The sequence below is a fragment of the Mus caroli genome, unplaced genomic scaffold (assembly GCF_978045245.1).
Source record: "Mus caroli unplaced genomic scaffold, Mus_caroli_1 scaffold_3, whole genome shotgun sequence".
NCBI classification, from domain to species: Eukaryota; Metazoa; Chordata; class Mammalia; order Rodentia; family Muridae; genus Mus; species Mus caroli.
This window is the reverse complement of record NW_028227258.1, coordinates 65,729,527-65,753,288: the sequence shown is the minus strand read 5'-3', so window position 1 is coordinate 65,753,288 and position 23,762 is coordinate 65,729,527. Positions and strand designations below refer to the sequence as shown.

General features: G+C 40.6%; 1 protein-coding gene across 5 annotated transcripts in view; it reads left to right on the top strand.

The window, feature by feature from the left end:
* Window positions 1–23,762, top strand: part of Arnt (aryl hydrocarbon receptor nuclear translocator) — a 65,176-nt gene that overhangs the window by 39,001 nt on the left and 2,413 nt on the right. For 3 of the 5 annotated variants that reach the window (XM_021157529.3, XM_021157526.3, XM_021157528.3), the window contains 15 exons: window positions 2,902–3,115; window positions 4,748–4,850; window positions 9,292–9,357; window positions 9,835–9,920; window positions 13,147–13,223; window positions 14,219–14,353; window positions 16,352–16,426; window positions 17,445–17,596; window positions 18,692–18,802; window positions 18,981–19,053; window positions 19,374–19,497; window positions 19,668–19,770; window positions 20,137–20,284; window positions 22,606–22,768; window positions 23,350–23,516. In XM_021157529.3, coding sequence (XP_021013188.1) covers window positions 2,902–3,115; window positions 4,748–4,850; window positions 9,292–9,357; window positions 9,835–9,920; window positions 13,147–13,223; window positions 14,219–14,353; window positions 16,352–16,426; window positions 17,445–17,596; window positions 18,692–18,802; window positions 18,981–19,053; window positions 19,374–19,497; window positions 19,668–19,770; window positions 20,137–20,284; window positions 22,606–22,768; window positions 23,350–23,516 — 1,797 coding nt within the window. The remainder of the gene's footprint in view (window positions 1–2,901; window positions 3,116–4,747; window positions 4,851–9,291; window positions 9,358–9,834; window positions 9,921–13,146; window positions 13,224–14,218; window positions 14,354–16,351; window positions 16,427–17,444; window positions 17,597–18,691; window positions 18,803–18,980; window positions 19,054–19,373; window positions 19,498–19,667; window positions 19,771–20,136; window positions 20,285–22,605; window positions 22,769–23,349; window positions 23,517–23,762) is intronic. The other 2 variants (XM_021157530.3, XM_021157527.3) reach the window with 1 other exon arrangement.

Sequence of the window (23,762 nt, the reverse complement as noted above, 5' to 3'; positions counted from 1 at the left end):
CCAGGCTGACATCCAACTCAGTATATTGCAAACATGTGCCACCACGTCCAGCTTCAGGAGAGTGGTTCTTCAGGAGACATCAGATATAGAAGAGTGAATTTCAGCCCTTGGCTATAAGTGATCATGTATTCGGGGAGTGAGAAATAGATAAATTTAGTTGTGAGAACTTATTTAGCAAGGTGTCAGGTATTTTAGAACTTGGCTCATACAAATGGCCTGAAAGTGAAAGAAGGGTGTGTCCTCAGAGAGGTTGCCACAATCATGGATCAGTGTTCCTTGGGTTAGATTTCTAGAGCATGGAAGAAATCTGCCTCACCCTTGAAGCAACTTTCAGTCTTAACGATGAGAGAAGTGTATTAAGCAACCCCTGTTGCTCCATGATATGTTTTGTTACACTTGATATATCAAGAGGAAAACAGAAAGGGCAGAAATACTTGCCATCATTCAGGAACTCCATCTAAGAGTTATCTCACTATTGCCAGGAGAGAGAACTAAATGTGAACAGAGTAAACGGGTGAGTAGTAAGATACCTAAGTGAAAAATGATGGGAAGAGGCATGCAGAAAAGAGATGGCGTCTTTGTTAATAGTTTGTGTGTGATAGATATACAGTGGTGGCATGTCTAACTTTATTTAGTCTCTCTAGACTTGACTGAGAATGACTAGGAAAGACAAGTTACATTTCACTTAAAAATCCACGATTGGGTAGGGCATAGTGGTGAATGCCTTTAATCCCAGTACTTAGGAAGCCAAGGCCAGCCTTTTCTACAGAGGTCCAGGCTAGCCAGAGCTACATAGCAAGACCCTGTTTCAAACATAAAAAGACATATATGATTGTTCATACCTAGACTATGCAAAGCCCTGAATTTGGTCCCAACACTATATGCAGTTGTGTATGGTAACTGGATATGGTTGCTCATAACCTGTCTTTCAGCACTGAGGCACAAGTAGGAGGTTGAGTGTTGGAGTCATTCTCCTCAAGGCCAGCCTGTTAACATAGGAGACTGTCTAAAATAGATACATACACATATAAGATGGTAATATAGGAGACTGTCTAGAATAGATACATACAATATATATAGGAGACTGTCTAGAATAGATACATACACATATAAGATGGTAATATAGGAGACTGTCTAAAGTAAGTGTAGACGTATAAAATGTGTGAGTAGTGTGGGAAGTTTTAGAAAATACAGGAAATGACACTTAATGGAATGTCATCATTGCTGTCTGAGGATTATAGGAATACTTCTTGAGAGAAAGGGATAAATTTTCCAAATAGGGCAGTCTGTTTGCTAGCCATGGAGTACATTTAATAGCTATGTACATAGAAATAGTCAATTCATGTCCTCAGAATACATCAGGTATTTATTAAACTCCAGTCATGCTCCTTTTGTGGCAAACCAGGTACTTGCGCTATGAGAAATACAAAGAATTTAAAAAGAAAAAAGGTCACTGGTGGAATCAGATAATATAAATTGATAACTAATAATTCAAAACTAGCGTTGTAACAGGAACAGTAACAAGGCTGATAGAGTATAGGTATAGAAGAGGAATTAGGTGCTGGCCATGGTGACCCACTACTGTAGTCCCAGCAGTCAAGGTATCTGAGTTACATTGCAATTCAGTGATACGTGGAAGTGGGGGAGGAGTGTGGTGGTATGGAGGGAAGGTACAGGGTGGATTTGGATTTTGTTTTGTGATGTGGAAGCATGTGTATGGTTTCTAAGAAGAGAGGATGAATAGGACCTAGGAAGTGTTTACATGTAACATACCAACAAAGGGGAGAGAATCTGGGTAGAAAATAAAGCAGAAACGAATGGAGTTTCAGAAGATGCTAAGCAAAAATGAAATTTCTAGGGTTCCATGGGCAGTATTAACAGGTTGTGTAGAGAGATTGAATTTAAAAAATGATGAGAATCCAGGAGAAGGGACTTATCATCAATTAGGAGGATGTAATTGAATCATCAATTACAGAAGTAGTGGGTTACAGTGAAGATAGAGGGATAATTGAAAAGCAAGAGGGTGTAAAATATGGTCTCGCCCATCTTACCATTCTTATATCTACCCTCAAAATGACAGTGATCTAATTAGGTTTTTGTAGTGCTGACTTTGTTAAACTGCTTTGGCTCCTGGTGAGCATCCACCCAAGAGCTCTCTGGATTTGTGAATGAAAGACGTGTGCCAGCTTAATTTTGATATGCCTTGACTAGTTCAATGGCTGGGCACTTCTAAAACTCCCAAAGCCAGCAAACACTCCCCTTGGGTATTCCTGGGTTAATATCTTTTAAAATCTATATTTTCTTTGCTTCCCTGGCTCCTTTGGGGTGGCCCTTTCTTTTTCCCCTTTGTTTTACCCCAGGGAACCTAGAAGTCCCGCCTCTTTCATCCTGTCCATCTGGCTCTTTATTGATCAATCAAAAACCAGTTTGGGTGACCAAAATTAGCATTATAACACAAGCAGCATTAGACCAAACCCACTTCATGTTTTTATGGTTACTTCCTAAGCATTAAAACCTAGATCCTTTAATAACATATTCTGAACAAGTTGAGGGAGGCTATGTTTGTGTTTATAAGTTGGAGTGGAAAGGGGGGAAATGAGAGGCTCCTAACCCTAACCCCTGCCCCCTCCAGAAGTCTTATCATTTAGTGTAAGCCTTTTTATTCTCCTTTGAGTGCTAAGAAAGAGACAAATAGCAACTTAGAGAAATTGCAGGAATACTTACTGTAAAAAGTTTGCCAGTGGATATTTAGGGTAGGAACCCATGGCTTATATCATGGTATAAGCCTGTGATTCCTAGTGGAGCAGTGCATATGTACCCAAGGATCTTGCTGCTTCCCATGACTAGTTGTGTATGTTTTTTCAGAGTTCACTATTAACTTTGGTTTATTTTCTTGACCAGGAACTGAAACATTTGATCTTGGAGGCAGCAGATGGCTTTCTGTTTATTGTCTCCTGTGAGACTGGACGGGTGGTGTATGTCTCTGACTCAGTGACTCCCGTTTTGAATCAGCCACAGTCTGAATGGTTCGGGAGCACACTGTATGATCAGGTGCACCCAGATGATGTGGATAAACTTCGAGAGCAGCTCTCTACATCAGAAAATGCCCTAACAGGTGAGAGCTGGCTGGACAGCAGATACGTGGGGAAAAAGTCTTTATTTCACTCAAGTAGTTAAGATATTTAAGCCTGTACATTGGTTGGTTGAATCTAGCAAAGCTTCTAAAATTTTTTTTCCTTAATGACTATAATTGTTTTTAATTCACATGCAGAATATCTACTCTGTAGCTTATTCTTAGAAAATATTTCATATTGGTTGTGTTCTTATAAAAGTTCATTTCTATCTAAATATCTTAAACAAAATAGGGAAATTAAAATGTATAATAGTGTCTTTCCCCTGTCTCCACATAACAAAAGAATTATCTATGCTTGTATTTTATTTATCACCTGACATTTTTTCATACCTACTTGTGTGTGGCTTTATGCTGGGTTCTATGATAATAGATTGAATTTTATAGAGGAGAGGTTGTTGGTCAGTGTATAAGGGACTTGTTTGTTGTCACTGTATCTCTATTAGGTCATTTCCCCTCCACCATTAGGTGAGACTCAGTCCTTTAGCCATCGTTTGGCTAGAGAATAAGTGCCACCTGTTCTTAGCAACTGTATAGGAAGTAACAAAATGGAAACAAATAACTAGGAGTTAAAATAGAAGAAACTAGGGCTGGAGAGATGGCTCAGCGGTTAAGAGCACTGACTGCTTTTTCAGAGGTCTTGAGTTCAATTCTCAGCAACCACATGGTGGCTCACAACCATTTGGAATGGGATCTGATGCCTTCTTCTGGTGTGTCTGAAGATACTACAATGTACTCATAAACATGAAATAAGCTGGGCGTGGTGGCGCACGCCTTTAATCCCAGCACTCGGGAGGCAGAGGCAGGTGGATTTCTGAGTTCGAGGCCAGCCTGGTCTACAAAGTGAGTGCCAGGACAGCCAGGGCTACACAGAGAAACCCTGTCTCGAAAAACCCAAAAAAAAAAAAAAAAAAAAAAAAAAAACCAAAAAAAAAAAAACATGAAATAAATAAATAAATAAGTCTAAAAATTTTTTTAAAAAGAAGAAACTCCAATGTCTTTGCAGTGGAAATGTTCATATTAATGGTTTTTGTTTGTTTGTTTGTTTTCCTCCTCTTTTGTGATTTTGTACATTTCATTTCTATAATTTTCCATTTTCCCAAATATTACTTACATTTTTTTTAAATAAATAAAGGAAAGAGAATGTTTTGTTTTTGGACACATACATGTTTCTTAACATGTAAAGTTACTTGTTTTTAAACCAGACACTGTCCTACCCGAAGCGTGACGATAGTTAGTGACTGGCCTAATGGCTGGTGAAGGAGCATGTCACGTAAGCCCAGCAGTCTACACTCAGTCTGCAGACTGCATAACAGTGGAAGGAGTGGCAGCTCCACATAGTTGTCTTCTGACCTCCACATATAGGAGTGGGCTCACATGCACAATAGTCCTAGTAGTTTCCACTCCTGCTTTACTCAGACAGTTCTTGTGCCGTTTTGGAACTAATAGTGAGATTCCTAGATGAGGACGGAAATAGTTTAGGCTTCAAGAATAAAACATCTCTGTCATAAACACGGAATCTGGAAGGCATAGCTGGACTCAAGCTTTGCCGTGGTGTCTCCTTCCTTTCCCATCTACAAGAATTAACTTGAGATTGCTCTCCACCTCCTTGACCAGGGCGGGTCCTGGATCTGAAGACTGGAACAGTGAAAAAGGAAGGCCAGCAGTCTTCCATGAGGATGTGCATGGGCTCACGAAGGTCGTTCATCTGCCGCATGAGGTGTGGTGCTTGGGATTGTGTTGGGTAGGAATAAGAGCAGCTAAGGCTTCCATTTCTGTCAGAGGCATTAGTATCTAGTATCCAGAGCTGCGTTCCTGGCTACAGTTGGATTACATTTAACTTTCAAGAACCAGTTGTTTTACCACACAAAATACAGTATTTTGTAAGAGAATAACAGTGAATTACAGTTAAGGCACAGTTAGTAGGTCCTTTGTATTGTCTTCTTCTGTCTTAGCTTCACTACTGTTCATAGGGTAAGAGTCAACATTCATTATTTTGTTCAGGGGCTAGAGAGATGGCTCAGCAGTTAAGAGCACCTTTTGCTCTTCTATACCACCTCGGTTTGAATTCCAACACCACATGGCAGCTCACAACAATCTGTAACTCCAGTTCCAGGGGATCTGATTCTCTCTTCTAGAGTCTGTGGGCATCAGGCATGCATGTGGTGCACAGTCATTCAGGCAAAACACCTCTACTCATTAAACATGTTTTAGCTGGATTTAAGATGTGGGAGAGTTGTCTTACTACTTAAGAGCACTTGTTTTGGTCGTCTAAAGGACTTAGGTTTCTTTTGTAGTACCCACGTGGTGGCTCACAGCCACTTGTGACTCCAGTTCTAAGGGGTCTGATATCCTCCTGGGCCAGCAGGCCACATACATGGTGCATATATTTGCATGCAGGCAAAACATTCATACACATAAAATAAAAATAAATCTTTTTTTCTTTTTTAAAGTGAATGCAGAAATTGGAGAGATAGCCCAGTACTAAGTGTGTGTTGCACAAACATGAAGGACCTGAGTTCAATCCCCAGCACCTATGGAAAAAGTTAGATAGTCCCATTTCTGGAGAGGCCTAGCCAAATTGATGAACCCCAGGTCCTATTGAGAGACCCTGTCTCAAAATTCAGGGTTGGAGGGGTTGGAGAGATGGCTCAGCAGTTAGGAATAATAGCTGCTCTTCCAGAGGACTGGCTCAATTCCCAGCATCTGCATGGTTGCTCACAGCCATCTATGACTCCAGTTCCAGGGCATCTGGTACCTTTTTCTGGCTCCTGTGTATCCAGGCGTGCACGTAACACACTTAGAGACAGGTAGAGCATTCATACACATTTCAAAAGAATTAAGATGGAGAGCTCTTGAGGAACTACATGTGAGGCTTGTCTCTGGCCTCTGCATACCTGTGTGTGCACAGCGTGAACATACACATACATATACATGGATCAAAAAACCACTTAACTTCTGGGGCTGGAGAGATGGCTCAGGGATAAGAGACTATATTGCTCTTGCAGAGGACTGGGGTTAGTTTCCCAGCATGCTTATCAGATAGCTTGTAACCATCTGTGCTTCTAGCTGCAAGGAGATTCAAAGCCTCCAGCCTCCACAGATAGCTCAACATGCACATACTCCCCTCCTTTTCCATGCATACAGCTAAATAAAATAAATCTTAAAAAACAAAACAGATGTGCTAGACAGATGGCTCATCAGTTAAGGGCCCTAACTGCTCTTCTAGAAGTCCTGGGTTCAAATCCCATCACCTAATGGCAGCTCGAAACTGTCTGTAACTACAAGATCTGACACTTTCACGCTGACATACGTGCAGGCAAAACACCAATGCATATAGAGTGAAGACAATAGACAAACCGAGTGTGACATTGGTTGTCTTAAATCATAGTACTCAGGAGGCAGAGGCAGGCATATGTAAGTTTGAGGCCAGCCATTTTGAGATCTTGTCTCAAAAAAAAAAAAAAAAAAAAAGAAGCATTAGGTTCTCAAGATTCCAAGGCCGATACAGAACCTTGTTTTAGTTCATAGAAGCAGAACTCCAGGTCTTGCCCTACCACCATTTATGTGTATTCAGACTTAAAACTCAAGACTCACCTGCTTCATCAGCTAAGTGCTGAGATTATAGGCGGTTTTTGCTTGTTTTGTTTTTCAGATTTAAAAAAATTGTGTGTGCATGATATATGTGGATGTGGACTCGTGTGTGGTGTTTGGGTTGAGGTAATCAAATTTAGATCATGAGGCTTGTCACAAGTACCTTTACCTGATGACCAATCTCCCTGGCTATGTAAAAATAAAGAAAAAAATTAAAAAAAAAAAAGAGTTTCTGGCAGAGGTACAAAATTTACTATTCCATAGTTTAATAGTTTAGAGGAGCCGCTGGAATCAGGTTACTGTGGTTTATTTTGAGGGGTGGGGTCATATTATGTTGTCCAGGCTCATTTAAAGATCCTCAGCTCAAGTTATCCTCTATTTGAGTTTCCTAAATAGCTTGGGTCTACAGAAGGTATATCACTGTAGTTGACTGAATGTTGGTATTTGTTTAGGGATGGGGTCTCACTGTGTACCCCTGGCTGTTCTAGAATTGGCTATATAGGTCAGGCTGACCTTGAAATCACAGAGACCTGTCTGACTGCCTCCCAAGTGAGTTGTTTGAATCCATAGTATTCCCTGGATTTGAATTCTAATTTGATACTATAAGACTTGTGTTGCTTTGATGTCATCATCCACTATTGGAGGTGAGACTGTCAAACGTAAAACATTGTTATCAGGATTAGCTCGATTGATAGTATGAAAATACTTTAAAAGAACATGATACATTTGCCCACTTATTTCTGTATCCTTGGTTTTTTATTTGTTTGATAGTCTCATGTACCTAAGGCTGGCCTCAAGCTTACTATGTGCTGGACTCCTGATCTGCCCATCTGCACACCCTAAGTGCTGGGATTACAGGTATGTGCCACCATGCTTGGCTTACCTTTTTTTTTTTAAAGAAATAAAATACTGGGCATGGTGGTACAAACCTTTAATGCTAGCACTTGGAATGTTGAGGCAGGAGGATTTCTACAAGGCCAGTATGGCCTATATAGCAAGTTCTGGATCTCCTGGGCTGTATAGTGAGACCTTGTCTCAAACAATCAATCTAGATTTGGTGGTGCATGCCTGTAATCCCAGAACCTTGGAGGCTAAGGTAGGAAGATCATGAATTCCAGGCTAGAATGAACGACATAGTAAGACCTTATCTCTAAAGAAAAAAAAAAAAAATAGAGAAAGAATAGAAGTAGGATTGGAGAGCGTATCTTGTGGACATGGTAAGCCTGGAGTAGGGTAAATAATAATGAAATGTAGCACACAGAGATGGTATGCTTAGAGCAGAAGTCAGAGAACAGAAGTTCTTATTTGTGACTAAAGCTTCATAGCTCCATAGCTCTTCCTGTTTGAGCACTTGTCATCTTTGGCTGCTTTTATGCTTGATTGCTCAGAATTGTCTAGTTAAAAGACTGTGTGGCCATCAGACTAAAACTACTTACTGTCTAGTCCTTCACAGAAAACAGGAAAACAGTCACCAACTTCTGATGTAAAAAGATGGCATTTGAAGAGTGTGTGGAATTTGTTTTAGTTGAAGTTTTAGGTCAATTAAAAGTTTTAAAGGGCCAGGCATGGTGGTGCACACCTTTAATCCCAGCACTCAGGAGGCAGAGGCAGGTGGATTTCTGAGTTCGAGGCCAGCCTGGTCTACAGAGTGAGTTCCAGGACAGCCAGGGCTATACAGAGAAACCCTGTCTTGAAAAACCAAAAAAAAAAAAAAAAAAAAAAAAAAGTTTTAAAGGAGTCCAAACCTTTAATCTTAGCTCCTCTTGAGGCTAAGGAAAGAGGATCTCAGTCAAGATCAGGGCCAGCGTGGGCAACTTGGTGAGCTCCAGTCCAAAGTTAGGGAAATAAAACATAAAAGGAGGACTTACTGCTCGGTGGCCAGAGGCTCGCCTGGCAAGCACAGAAACAGCTCGGTACTCAGTCTTTAAGTAATCTGCTAACTCTGTTGGCCTGCTGGTACTTTGCTATACCTCATTACTTGGGACTTAAAGGCAAGCAGACAGTTTGTGTTCATTCTGTGTTGTATGAGATCCTGTTTCAAAAAGTAGTCTGGGTCGGAAACCAGAGCGAGATAGCTTAGTGTAAGGGAACTTGGCAGAAAGCTGATAATACACGGGGGGTTACAGGAACCTACACAGGGCAGAGAACACACACACACACACACAGACAGACAGACATAGTCAGTCAGTCACGGTCGGGGAATATAATATGGCTTGGTTGGTAGAGTGCTTGTCTAAAATGCATGGAGCCATGGGTTCAATACCTAACACCATATAAGACTGGTATGTTGGTACCTGCCTGTAATGCCATCACTCAGGTGCTGTTGACCAAAGGGTCAGAAGTTCAAGGTTCTCCCTGGCCACATAGAAACTTTCAAACCAGCCTAAGCCTGAAGGTGCTGCCTCAAATTAAACAAAACAAACAAACAAACAAAACAATAGAAGGTTTCTCCATCTCAGCCTGACTTTTCTTGTTACTTACTAGTTCTCAGTGTGTAGTTGGATCTTCTTGTTCTGTTATTACTGTTTCCCATAGCCCAGCAACTTGTATCTTCTGTTTGTTAACAGGTGTGGCACCAGCTCCGTGGACCCTGTTTCCATGAATAGACTGAGCTTTTTGAGGAACAGATGCAGGTAAGATCTTAAGCAGTGGAGATCAAGAGATGGAATTTTTACCTTCTCTACAGGCTCTCACCTTCTTTTATTTCACGGTCACTTACCGTCTCACAATGTGTTTCTGAACTTACTTAATAGATCGATCCATCCATTGATTGACTGATTGGTTTTTCTGTGACAGGGTTTCTCTGTGTAGCCCTGGCTGTCCTGAAACTTGATCTGTAGACCAGGCAGGTCTTGAACTCAGAGATCCTGAGTGCTGGGATCAAAGGCGTGCATCACCCTGCCTGTATTGTTTCTGACCTTTAAAAGCTTCTCTTGTTCAAGGAAGTTGCTTACTATGTTACCTAGTTTTCTTGTGTGTTTTATTTCAACAAGGGCCGGTGCAGCATCCACACACGTACCAATAATAAATGGATAAATAAATAAATGAATGCTTTTAAAACACAGGTTTCCTTTGTAGAATTTCACCCCGGATTCCTATACCTTTTCTAGGAATGGACTTGGCTCTGTGAAGGAAGGAGAACCTCACTTTGTGGTAGTCCACTGCACAGGCTACATCAAGGCCTGGCCACCAGCAGGTAGGGAAAGTATACAGTAATTTCTCTCTGCTATACTTGGTAACATAAACAATTGGCAATATGTTATTAACAGTTAACAATACTATGTACCCCTTTATGAAATGTACTTAAGAATAACTCAAGAGATAGATAGACAGATAAAACAGACTCTCTCTCATCTGTTACTAATGTTATAGTCTCTTTGAGCATATGGATTACTGAAACATAAAAATGACTCAATATTAGCTTTATTACAAAATGCTGTAGGTTTGTTTTCGAAGCAGGTTTCTCTGTAGCCCTGGATGCTTTGGAACTGACTTTGTAGACCAAGCTAGCCTCATTTCCACCTGCCTCTGTCTGCACAGTGCTGGATTAATTAAAGCCTACACCACAACTGCTCAATCTTTTTTTTTTTTTAATGTTTTATTGGGGGCTGGAAAGAGGGGGCAACAGCAGTTTAGAACACTTACTGCTCTTGCAGAAAACCTGGGTTCAGTTCTCAGAACCCACATGTTGGCTTAAAACTGCCTATAAGTCCAGTTTCTTGTGATCTGTCTCTCTCTTCTGGCCTCTGCAGGTTCCTGTACTTATATTGTGTCCATAAATTCACACAGGCAAATACACAAAAACAAATGTATTACTGATGCTTATCCCTATATTTATAGTAGGTAATATCATATGCAAAGTAGATACTTATTCATCTCTGGCCTGGAACTCCTATTTTCAGCAGTTTTCTCACCGATACTTCCTCTGGGAATTGTAAGCATGAGCTGCTGTGGCTGGTGTAGAATTCAGTTATTAGTGCTAAGAATAGAGCTCAGTAATAGAGTACTCGCCTGGTTCATGTCAGGACCAAAGCAACAGAACAGAACAAGCCAGTGTGTGGTTTAAAATAATTCTCACGTATAATAGTAGTATACACTGAATACTGTGTCTTTAAGTAGCTGTGGCAAAACAAACAAAAAACCCACTGGAGTTTTATTTAATTTTTTTGGGTCTTAGTGTATTCCTGGCTGCCCTGGAGCTGGCCTCAGATTCACAGAGATCCACCTGCCTTTGCCGTGCTAAGGGCTAGGATCGAAGGTGTGTGCCACTATGCCCAGCTTGAAACATTGGTATTTAATGCAATTAATTTGGGCAAGCTGAAATGGAAGAGAAACTTTAAGCAATGAATGCAATGACTTTCTTGCAGTAACTTTAAAAGGGAGGTTTCTCTTGAAATGTTAGTCGTGAGTAGAGTAGCTTTATTTTAATCTGAGATTAAATAAGGGATGTAGCAAGAGGTAGGCTGTGGGGGTCAGACTTGGTTTTTAGATCATGACCATGAACTCCTTACCTCAGTCTCAGAAATTCTGAATTATGGGCTGGTTCTCCATGCCTAGCAAGGCCAGCTTTTTAAACTGACTGTCAACCTTCCAGATCTCACCTTGTTACTTCCCTACTATAAAAGAATTGCTGGGAAATGGGGATTTACAGAAGACAGAAATGCAGAGAAAAGAGACAGGTTTTTAATAATTACTTGTTTTATGTGTGGTAGTGTTTCGTCTGCATATATGTATGTCTGTGCACCACTTGTTTGTCTGGCGCCCACAGAGGTCAGAAGAGGATGTTGAATCCCCTTGAACTGGAATTACAGGCGGTTGTGAGCTGCCATGTGGGTGATGGGATTTGAGCCTAGTCTGGAAGAGCAGCCAGTGCTCTTAACCACTGAGCCTTTTCTCAGTTTCCTTTTCTCAGCTGATATATTTTAAAAGGAAATTAACATTGATTTGTGTCTTAGTCAGGGTTTCTATTTGTGCACAAACATCATGACCAAGAAGCAAATGGGGAGGAAAGGGTTTATTCGGCTTACACTTCCACATTGCTGTTCATCACCAAGGAAGTCAAGACTGGAACTCAAGCAGGGCAGGAAGCAGGAGCTGATGCAGAGGCCATGGAGGGATGTTCCTTACTGGCTTGCCTCCCCTGGCTTGCTCAGCCTGCTCTCTTATAAAACCCCAGACTACCAGCCCAGAGATGGCACCACTCACAAGGGGACCTCCCCACCTTGATCACTAATTGAGAAAATGCCGTATAGCTGGATCTCGTGGAGGCATTTCCTCAACTGAAGCTCCTTTCTCTGTGATAACTCCAGCCTGTGTCAAGTTGACACAAAACTAGCCAGTATAATTTGGAAAACACTTAATATTTGCTCTCTGGCATTATGTGAATAGTTTAACCTATGGTAAGTTTCTTGACCTTTACATGTTTTTTCTTATCTGCAATCCAGATCATACATCCTGTATATCATTATTGTGAGCTAGATTTAGTGTAAGGAAAGAACACCCCAGTGCCTGGCACATGCCCTATAGCCAATAAATGGGAATTAATATAATTGAGGGAATATTAATTTGAAATATTATGTATAGTGGCACGTGAACTGTTGAGTTAACTTCCTATATAAATCATACATTTACTGTATTATGATCTTTGATACTTCTGCATAGCTGTCCTAGATAAAAATGAGAGATAAAGACATTGTGAGGGATGAACTCTTATTCCCTTTTTCTGTGGAAATGAGTATCTTTTGGTGTTGGGACAATTTAATTTTTCTTCACTTTAAAAGTCACTGGTTAGGCAGGAATATTTACTTCTCTGTGTATGATATAGTCACATAGCATAAGTAAAGTTTATATTTTTAGACTCCTTTAATTGGGACTTGCATTTTCAAATTTCTTAAAATGGTTAAAGCCAGGTGTGCTCATATGTGCCTGAAATCCTGCATTGGAAAAGATGAAGAGTCCAGGTTACACACACATACACACACACACACACACACACACAAAAGAGTCCAGGTTACACACACACACACAAGAGTCCAGGTTACACACACACACACACACACACACACACACACACACACACACAAAAGAGTCCAGGTTACACACACACACAAAGAAGAGTCCAGGTTACACACACACACACAAGAGTCCAGGTTACACACAGACACACAGGCACACACACACACACACACACACAAGAGTTCAGGTTACACACACACACACACACACACACAAAAGAGTCCAGGTTACACACACACACACACACACACACACACACACACACCGTGCGTCACATGAAACAGTAACTGGTTTATTTTATTAAGTCTTAGCATCTTCATAGGGAAATAGTGAGTCTTCAGTGGCTTGCCCTTAAAGGGCTTTGAATTTGTGATCTCTCTGAGTCATTCTCCTTTTTCTTCATGAAGGTGTCTCCCTCCCAGATGATGACCCGGAGGCTGGCCAGGGGAGCAAATTCTGCCTAGTGGCCATTGGCAGGCTGCAGGCAAGTATGAGTCTTCACATCTATGTCCTTTCCATTTAGGGGAAAAAAAACCTTTTCAGATTTTATTTGTGTTAATTATCTTTTGCTCTGTAAATACATTGAAAAATCCCGTAAAACTCAAGATCTAAAATAATGTGATACTTATAATAAACATTGCTATTCTCAGATTTAGCTAAAATCAAAAGCATGAGAGAGGGTGGTAATCTTGTTGTTGTTGATATTGGTAAGGACGCTTCCCTGTTACCTCGGCCTCTAGCTCCTTGGTACGAGGGATCCTCCTACTAAAGCCTCCTGCATGTTGGGAGCAGAGGCAGGCGTCTGTCACCATGCCAGGCTCCCCTGGACATTGTTAGTTTTAGCTTTGCAGTACTTACTCTTCTATTTCCAATTAATTTCTTTTGTTCCTATGCAAAGTAAGAACGATCATTTTTATTATGTCATTACATTCTTTATAATAGATTTAAAATATCTTAAATTTTTCTTTTATGTGTATGGGTGTTTTGCTTTCATGTGTGTCTGTGCACTACTTGCATGCCTGGTACGCGAGGAGGCTAGAAGAGGTTATTGAATCCCCTGGAACTGGAGTTCCAGAAAGTTGTGACTTGACATATGGGTTCTGGGAATGGAAAGCACTCAGTGCTCTGAACACTGAGCTGTCTCTCCAGCCCTTGACTTTGATTATTTTCATGAACCCTGTTCAGTTTCTCAGAAACTTGAATCACTCTGAATAATGAATACAGGCTAACCAAATAAAAAGTAGGTGGTTTAGGGTAACATTCACTATTTTCTTACTTTACCAACTTGGTAAGAGAACTTGCATAGGAGTAGAGTTAGAGTTTATGCCTGTCATTAGGATTGATATTTTTGCATTTCTGGGTGAAACTTCTAAGAAGTTTCTAAATCTGGTAGTTTCATATCTACACAGATAATCATGAAATATTAAAAGTATGAAAGTAATGGTATTATTTGGGCTCATTTTATCTCTCCTTTCTTAGGTAACTAGTTCTCCCAACTGTACAGACATGAGTAACATTTGTCAGCCAACAGAGTTCATCTCCCGACACAACATTGAAGGGATATTCACTTTTGTAGACCATCGTTGTGTGGCTACTGTTGGCTACCAGCCACAGGTGAGGAGTGTAGCTTCTGCAGTAGTAATACTTAGGCCTCTGTTTTCTGTTACCAGTGTTGAGGTTACATGGCTAATTCCAGAGATGACCAAAATATAGCAGTCCAGTTCAGAAAAAGAGATGCTAGCAAAATATAGTCTCAACTTCCTTTCAAGACTGTCACTCCATATAGAGAAATGTAGTTGGTAAAACCATATGGAAATAGTAGATATAAATATATAGTTTTTATTACTAACGTCAATACCAGATCATTTAAAACTCCTTATATAATTATTCTAGTATAACTAGAATTTATATAATTACTATATCATACAGTAGTATATCAGTTAACTACCCCTGACTTACATGGTCTCTGTTATCTATGAGCATGGCTATGAGTATGTGAAGTAGTCAGTCAAGAAGATGTCGTCTTGGGGGCTGGAGAGATGGCTCAGTGGTTAAGAGCACTGACTGCTCTTCCAGAGGTCCTGAGTTCCAATCCCAGCAACCACATGGTGGCTTACAACCACCTGTAATGAGATCTAATGCCCTCTGCTGGTGCGTCTGAAGACAGCTACAGTGTACTTATATACAATAAATAAATAAATAAATCTTAAAAAAAAAAAAAAGAAGTTGCCTTGAAAATGAAGAAGGAAGTTGGAGAATTTACTTATACCCAGATCCAACACTCCCTGTAAAGGTGCTCTTATTAAGGCTGTGTGGTGTTAATGTACTGATCTATTCTCTTTTTTGCATTGGTAATTGGATTTTCAGCAAAGATGCTTAGACATTTCAAGGGGATTCTATATAGACCACAGCCACCACCCCTAAAATCATCATAGCATAGACAAAATCAACTCAAGGCCTAAATGTATGGGTACTAATTGGAAACACTGCTTAGAAGGAACTCTTTATGCTCACAGCTGAGCAGGCCGCAGCACTCCTTGGGAGGGTGGGACTCACCGGGCACTATTCATCTTTTTGTTTTGAGGCAAGATCTCCCATTGGACTAGAACTTTCCTAGTAGTATAGGCTTGCTGGCCACTGAGCTCCCATAATCCACTGCTCTAAGATTATGAGAATATCCTACACTTGGCTTTTTGTTTTTTGGAAACAGTGTCTCACTCTGTTGCTTTGGGTGTACTGGAGCTCTTTATAGAGACCAGGCTGGCCTCAAATTCAGAGGTCTGCCTGCCTCTGCCTCCTAAGTGCTGAGATTAAAAGGCCTGGCTATTTTTTATTTTTATTTATGTATATCTGTGAGTGCCTAAGTGTATGAATGTGTGCCATGTGTTTACTTGGTACCAGAAAGACCAGAAGAATGCATTGGGTCTCCTGAAACTGGATTCTAGGTGGTTATAACAGTCTTGATAACAACTGCTTTACAGGAAGTGTTGGGTCAGGGATTGTAAATTTTTCAACTTAGTTCTTCATTTTTAACTGTCTGGTGTGTGATCTTTGCAAATGCAGGAAGTGCTTTTAAGGGATGAGCCATCTCTCCTGCTCTGCCATACCCCCTACCTTTTTCTATGCTTTTTGAAAATGTATATTCTAAGGATCACACTGAGCTCCTTTAATGTTATCTACAGGCTTAGCTCTATCCGTCCCTCCTAACTCCCATCTTTTTCTAGGCTAGCTTCAAACTGGAAATCTTTCTGTCCTAGCCTGTGATGCTGAGATTATAGTATGCCACTATGCCTGGCAAAAATTTTCTCTAAAATGATATCATTAAAAGAGCTGGTAAAGTGATTTTGTGAGAAAGGCCTTTTTGTTTCTAGTTACATTCTTCAAGCACACACGTGACCCATAGAGTCCAAGTGTGGTTTGGAGGACACTGAGCAGGAGTCAGCTCCCCTGGTTGGGTTCCAGAGATGGACTCGCTGAACCATCTACTACTGGCCCTGCTTCTCCACACACCTGTTTATAGTAGGATAGAGAGAAGAAGTGACATCCATATCTCTAACAGATGGGAAGGCGGGTAACCATAAACACTGTTTATTTTACATTCTTCCCTTCTAGGAGCTCTTAGGGAAGAATATTGTAGAATTTTGTCATCCTGAAGACCAACAACTTCTAAGAGACAGCTTTCAGCAGGTAACATTTTTCCTGGTTTGGTCTGAGTACATATTTTGATCAATTCTTCAGGTTTATTCTAGATACTTATTGATCAGTGTTCAGTTGAGTACTGTGGTGGATACTATCTACCTATCTTAATTTCTAAAAAATATAAAATGATAATACTTTGAAACTAGACAAAGTCCAAGGTATTTCTGCTTTGGTTTTATCCAATAAATTCTCTTCAAAGCATTTAAAATATTATCTGCTTAACTACTTTATTTTAGATTATAGCAGAAAAATTGTCTCAGAATTCTTTTATATATAATTGAAAGTTAACTCACTGGTGACTAGCTGTAGTTTTCAGGCATGAGCTCTTGAAAATACTTAGAGACTATAAATGGACTTGGCTTTAGATAACAGTTGTTTATATTTTATAAGTTAATTAAGCCTTGATACTATTCTTCCTGATGCAATGGCTATAGTAATACTTAAGGTAGAGGCTTGTAGGAAAGTCAAGTACGGGAAAGCCATAAGGCACATATATACAGCCCAGCGTTTGACACATGTTCATTGCTAATATTCCTTATTGTTAGAGATGGAGAACTAAAAGATTGTCTTCTGTTCCGTAAGACAGAAACTAAAACATTAACACAGCACTTCTCTTAGGGGCTCTGTGGAAACCAAAATTGTTAAGTTTTGAGTTGAAGAGCTGGGATTGCTAAGTAAGGTATAAAGTGTATTTAGTGTCACCCACCTGGGTTCCTGGTATTAAGTTAGAAAGCCAGTTCGTTGAGAATGTCTCCATCAAACTTCAAGGGAAACATGGAGACACTCGCTTCTGTGTTCCCTCTTAACTGTACAGTCATACAGACTGCAGCTCTGGGAAGATACCTGATAGATAGATGTCCCCCTTAATTTCCTCTTCCTCGTTTGAACGTTGAAAAAGACTGGTGCTTCAGGGGCAACAACACAAGTCCTAAAGCTGTAAACATGGCAAGATTATTACTTAATTTTCTTTTTTTTTAAGTCCACTGATGGATGAAACCCCTTTCAGGTGGTGAAATTAAAAGGCCAGGTGCTGTCCGTCATGTTCCGATTCCGATCTAAGACCCGAGAATGGCTGTGGATGAGAACGAGCTCCTTTACCTTCCAAAACCCTTATTCAGATGAAATTGAGTATATTATCTGCACCAACACCAATGTGAAGTATGTGCCCTCAGTCTTCCCCTGTGTTGGGTTCTTCATCCTGTAGCCACTCCTAGGGTGGGGTGGGGGTGCAGCAGGGCAAGTCTTAGCTTTATCATGCTGTCTTCTCTTCAGCTTGAACTTACTAAATAACGTCAGTTTGAGATTCCTCGTTTAACATTTAAATTTAACATTAATTGGGATTCCTTTCTTTAGGAGTTGATGTAGTTGAGGTAGAGAACAAGGCAGGTTTTAGTTGCTGTTGGTATCTACTTACTAATTGGTGTATGTTGAATGGGTACATAACAGCATGTGTGAACATCAGAGCACAGCTTGCAGTAGTGGGTCTCCCTTTATCAAGTAGGTCACAGGCGTGGAATTCAAGTTGTCAGCTATTGGCTGGCACTTTTCCTACCAGGCCATCTCATTGGCTCAGGGTGGAATAAGTGTTAATAAGCAGCAATAGTTGGTGCTGTGAACAGTGCTTTCATTGCTGCCCAGCCTTGCTGCCCACTGCAGTATGCTCAGCGAGCTTGTTTTCTAAAAGGTTGCAAGTAAATTTTTCAAAGATTAGTTTTTTTGTTTTTGTTTTTTCTTCTTTTTGGTTTTATGAGACAGGTTTCTCTGTGTAGCCCTGGCTGTCCTGTAACTCACTCTGTAGACCAGGCTGACCTCGAACTCAGAGATCCCCCTGCCTCTGCCTCCTGAGTTCTGGGATTAAAGGCATGGACCAGCACTGCCTTTCTTGTTGTAAATTTTTATATAATATATTCTGATCACACTTTCCCTTCTAGCTCCTTCCAGATACTCCCACCTACTCAACTCCATGACCTACACACACCTGAGAGAGACAGAGACAGAGACACAGAGAGAGACAGACAGACAGAGAGAGACCAAAATATATAAACAAAAGACCCAATAAGACAAAAAACAAAATGCCTGAACAGAGCAAGATGAGATAAAAACCCTGTAAAAATATCACTGAATACATAGGTTACCTATGGGACTGAACTAAGATGTTAGTAATTATTCACCTTTAGGTCAATATATGGAGTTTATTGTATTGAGTAATTCCTTGTTTCCCCTTTTGTGTTCTTGTCTACTCTATTTTCCTAGGAACTCTAGCCAGGAACCACGGCCTACACTGTCCAACACCATTCCAAGGTCACAGCTAGGTCCGACAGCCAATTTATCCCTAGAGATGGGTACAGGGCAGCTGCCATCCAGGTAAGAAATGGTAAAATAGTTAACCTTTCAAGTAAAACCTAGCTGGGTGTGGTGATATGCAATCACATATTTTTGTTGTTGCTGCATGTGGTTTATTTTTTAAAACCTTTTTCTCCAAATTCTTTGTTAAAAATCTAATTTTCCCCTATCGCTTTCCACACTGATGTTTGACGTATAGGCAGCAGCAGCAGCAAACAGAACTGGATATGGTACCAGGAAGAGATGGGCTGGCCAGCTATAATCATTCCCAGGTGAGTGTGTACCTTTTTCCTATAAGGAGACAATGAACATTACTTTAAAATGTATATTGAAGCTATCAGAATGGTTTAGTGGTTAAGAGAGTACTGCTCTTGGAGAAAGCCCAAATTCAATTCCTAGTAACCACAGTGGGTGGCTCACAATCACCTGTAACATTAGCTCCTTTGTAGACACTATGTTCATATACACAGACACATATACATAATTTAAAACAAAAATAAATCTTTAAAACAGTATTTATCAGTGTCAGTGAGAATGTTTGTTCTATATAAAATTGAGCATTATTGATTGTTTTCACTATTTTATTCCATAGGTTTCTGTCCAGCCTGTGGCAAGTGCAGGATCAGAACACAGCAAGCCCCTTGAGAAGTCAGAAGGTCTCTTTGCACAGGACAGAGATCCAAGGTTTCCAGAAATCTATCCCAGCATCACTGCAGGTACGGGTTTCTTCCGCAGGCTCCTTTTACAGGCTGAGTTTATTACTGATGGGACTGCCCAGTCAGCATACTTCCACTTCAGTTACAGTACTTGATGAATAAGTAGGAATTTGTTAAACTATGTGCTGCAGCCCCTTGATGGCCCTCCCCCAACTCCTTTTGGTCTACAGATCAGAGTAAAGGCATCTCCTCCAGCACTGTCCCTGCCACCCAACAGCTGTTCTCCCAGGGCAGCTCATTCCCTCCTAACCCCCGGCCGGCAGAGAATTTCAGGTGAGCCCCATATGTGTGTGCTGCTTGGCAGGGCTCTGCAGGGTTCAGTTGCTGGATCCGTGTGTCATCTTCCCTTGCTTTCTCTGGTCACCTCGGACAGAGCAGTAGGACTTACTGGACCTAGGGGGAGACAAAGAAGCTGCCTTTCCTCCTGGTTTTGCACCTATTCTATTGCCTTGCTCTAGGTTCCAAGCGTCTCTGTGTGGTCAGTGTGTGACAGTCAGTCTTCCTTGTGTTTTTAAATTTATCAGGTTTTCCTTAACTCCAAGAAATCAGAGGAGTCTAGGGATAGAATGTGTCCTTTGATTCATAACTTCTGTGATGGAGTCACCTTTTAACCTTCACTTTCTATTTGTTCCCTCCTAGGAATAGTGGTCTTACCCCTCCTGTAACCATTGTCCAGCCATCATCTTCTGCAGGACAGATACTGGCCCAGATTTCACGTCACTCCAACCCTGCCCAGGGATCAGCGCCGACCTGGACCTCTAGCTCCCGCCCAGGCTTCTCCGCCCAGGTAGCGCCTCTTACCTGTCTGACCCTGTATGTTGTTGTTGTTTGTGGGGTCTTTTTTTTCCTCCAGGTAAATTTATTATTGTCAGATACCTCCTTTTCAGTTCCTGTTCTTCATCTTTTAATTTTCATCTTTTTTTGCAAGCAGCTAGATAATTAAAATACCAGAGATAACATTCAGAAATCTCTTTAGAGCCTATGGTTTTCATATGCTCACTCACAGCAGTTTGAACAGCTTTGATCTCAGGCTTGTTTGGAGTAAATTCAAAGAGTTTGTCTTTGTTTAGGACTATGTAATATAGTCCCAAAGTAGAAAATTAGTAATTATATTCATTTATTTATGAAAATATAGTATCCATCTATATAATATACAGTAAATATGTTAAATTTATTTATTACTATGTGTTTCTCTTGTATATATAATAATTTAGAAAAGTTTAAAAAAATGAAAACTCAAACCTGACTCCAGAATTGTTCTCTATAGCTCTTGTGTGTATGTGTAAAAATACTCAGGAATGTTGCGCATGACTATTGGCCAGGATGTGCAGTGAGGTTGAAGACAGCTGCTACCATGGTTTTCATAATCAAGCATGCATATGTTATCTCCCTTGGAGTTACTTTTTAAATTGTGGATTTAAAACGGTCTCTAGAAATTATTGTATCTCACAAAAAATGTTAGAGGCGATAACTCGTTTCTTAATCAATATACAGTAAGTGGGTGTGAGAAAGGACAGCTTTAATTTCATCAAAGAGGCAGGAGCATGGGCCTGGGCCACATAGTGAGATAAACTGTCTCATAAAAGAAAGAACAGAACAAAACCAAAATAGCATAATGGAAAATAAAAGAGGACATTGTCCACTGTGCCAAGTAGCAGTCTCTTCTGGTGGGGTTAACAGTGAGGTTTCATTTCTAGTTTATTTTTTCCAATTTTTTTCTATTCTTTTTGAGGCAGGTTTAGAATTTATATTAAACGACCCTTTGCAGATTTACGCTTAAAGTCAAGAGCAGAAGAGAAGTACTCAGAACTGAGTGTGGGTGTGAACTCCCTAAGATGACACCAAATTCCTCTGTAGCACATAGGGATTCCAGTAAAAAAGAAAATGGCTGTGCCTTTAGGAAAAGGATCTAGAAACCGGTGGAGTGTGGAGTGAGTGGTTTCTCTTTTATAACACTCAACCATTGGGACCCGAGAGATGACGCCATTGGGAAAGTGTTTGTCACTTGAGCCTGATGACCTGAGTTTAATACCCAATCTCCTTGAGGGGAAGAGAGAACCAATTCCTGCAGTCCTATAACATGCGTGCCAGAGCATGCATATGTTCTCATGTGCATACATACTCATGCACACTAAAAATAAGGTGGAAACCTTTAATACCACCACTTGGGAGGCCAATTCAGGTAGATTTCTGAGTTGGAGTCCAGCCTGGTCTTCAGAGTGAGTTCCATGACCATAGAGAAATCCTGTCTCCAAAGATAATAGAAAAAAGAAATAATAATAATAATAATAACAATAATAATAATAACAAACAAAATAAGGTGGAGAGTAATAAAGGAAGACACCCAGTGTTATTGACATCTGTGTGTACATGCAACCATTATGCAGAGACATGCACATGAACACACACAAATGAAGTGAAGACATGTTGATCTCTGGTTCCCATTAATTTGTGCACATTAGCCTGTACATGTATGTTGAACTTGCACACACATGGATGTTATGCTTTCTATTAATTGTCATAATTTTATGAACTGATTTTATATAAAATGGGTTTTTAATAATGTTTTCATGTATTTATATAGTTGTGTTGTTTTGTTTTGGTTTTTTGGTCTTTTTGAAATAGAGTTTCTCTGTATAACAGAGCCCTGGCTGTCCTTAACCTGACTTAATAGACCAGGGTGACCTCGAACTCACAAGAGGTCTATCTGCCTCCATCTCTCCTTCCCGAGTGCTGGCTAGGATTCAAGGCATGTGCCACCACACTGACCCATATACAGTGTATTTTGATCATAATGTGTTCTACTCCAGACCAGTGATGCCTCTCCCTCTTATCAACCAGTCCCTCTTGTACGTCAGTGGCTCTTTCCTGTTTCATGACCCAGTGAGCTTAATTATCACAATTTGTAATTCTTTGTTTTTTCTTTTTCACTTTTATTTTAGTTACCTAAAAAAATTAGTTTTAGGAAGAATTGGGAGTTAATCAGAAGTGTATAATAGAAGCAGGTAATGGGTTGGGTTTGGAAGAAGGCAGTGGTTGATGAGTATTGACTTACAGGACTGCAGTACACAATGAACAATCCTTTGTTCTGTATCCCCCTTCCTTTAGCAGGTGCCCACCCAGGCTACAGCCAAGACTCGCTCTTCCCAATTTGGTGTGAACAACTTTCAGACTTCTTCTTCCTTCAGTGCTATGTCTCTTCCGGGTGCTCCCACTGCCTCATCTGGCACTGCTGCCTACCCTGCTCTCCCCAACCGTGGCTCCAACTTTCGTAAGTGCAGACAAGGAAGATAACAGGAAAATCAAACTACTAAAGAAGGAGGACTTGGCAGTTAGGATTGTTTCCCCTGCGTCCTGTATGTACTGACCAAATTATAAGAAAACGCATGGTCCAGGTCTGTTTGATTTTAAACAGCCTTGCACAGGGCCTGTTGAAGTGGCTCATTGTGCAAAGTGCTCGACACACAAACCCGGTAACCTGAGTTCATATCCAGGAGAGAGCTGACTCCACCATGAGCTCACATGCACCATACACAAAACAGTAAGAATCTTAAAAATCATTACAAAAACATGGTATAGGAAAACCATTTAACTCCTGTAATAAAAACCGTGAATTACTTTAATATGTATAACAATCTTACTTAATAGACTGCATATGTAAATGAACAAAGAACTCTTCAGAAATGCTGTCTAGGAAATGAACCTTACTGTGAGACTGAGCTTTGAAATGGAAGCACCATTGAGTAGCAGAGAGAAGCGCAGAAGGTAGCATATGGGGCTACTGACTTATACATACTTGTGTGCTGGTTTCTCCTCTCCATTAAAACCATAAATGCTTATCCTTATTTCTAGCTCCTGAGACTGGACAGACCACAGGACAGTTCCAGGCCCGGACGGCAGAGGGCGTGGGTGTCTGGCCACAGTGGCAGGGCCAGCAGCCCCATCATCGGTCTAGTTCCAGTGAGCAGCATGTTCAGCAGACACAAGCACAAGCACCTAGCCAGCCTGAGGTCTTTCAAGTGAGTGGGTAAAGACTTCAGAGAGAGAGCGCGGTCAGGGAAGAGAGGAAGAAAGAAGCACATGGTATTGGTTAGGGCTGTACGGGATGAGACAGAGGATGCATGTCAGCAGTTGAGGCAATTATAAACACAGCCTGTAACCAGGCAGAGTTACTGATGGGAAGCAGCATGCAAAGATGCTAAAGAAAGGTATTTTAACTTTATACAGAGATTTACATCTCAAAGTAGTAGTTATGGATTTAAATA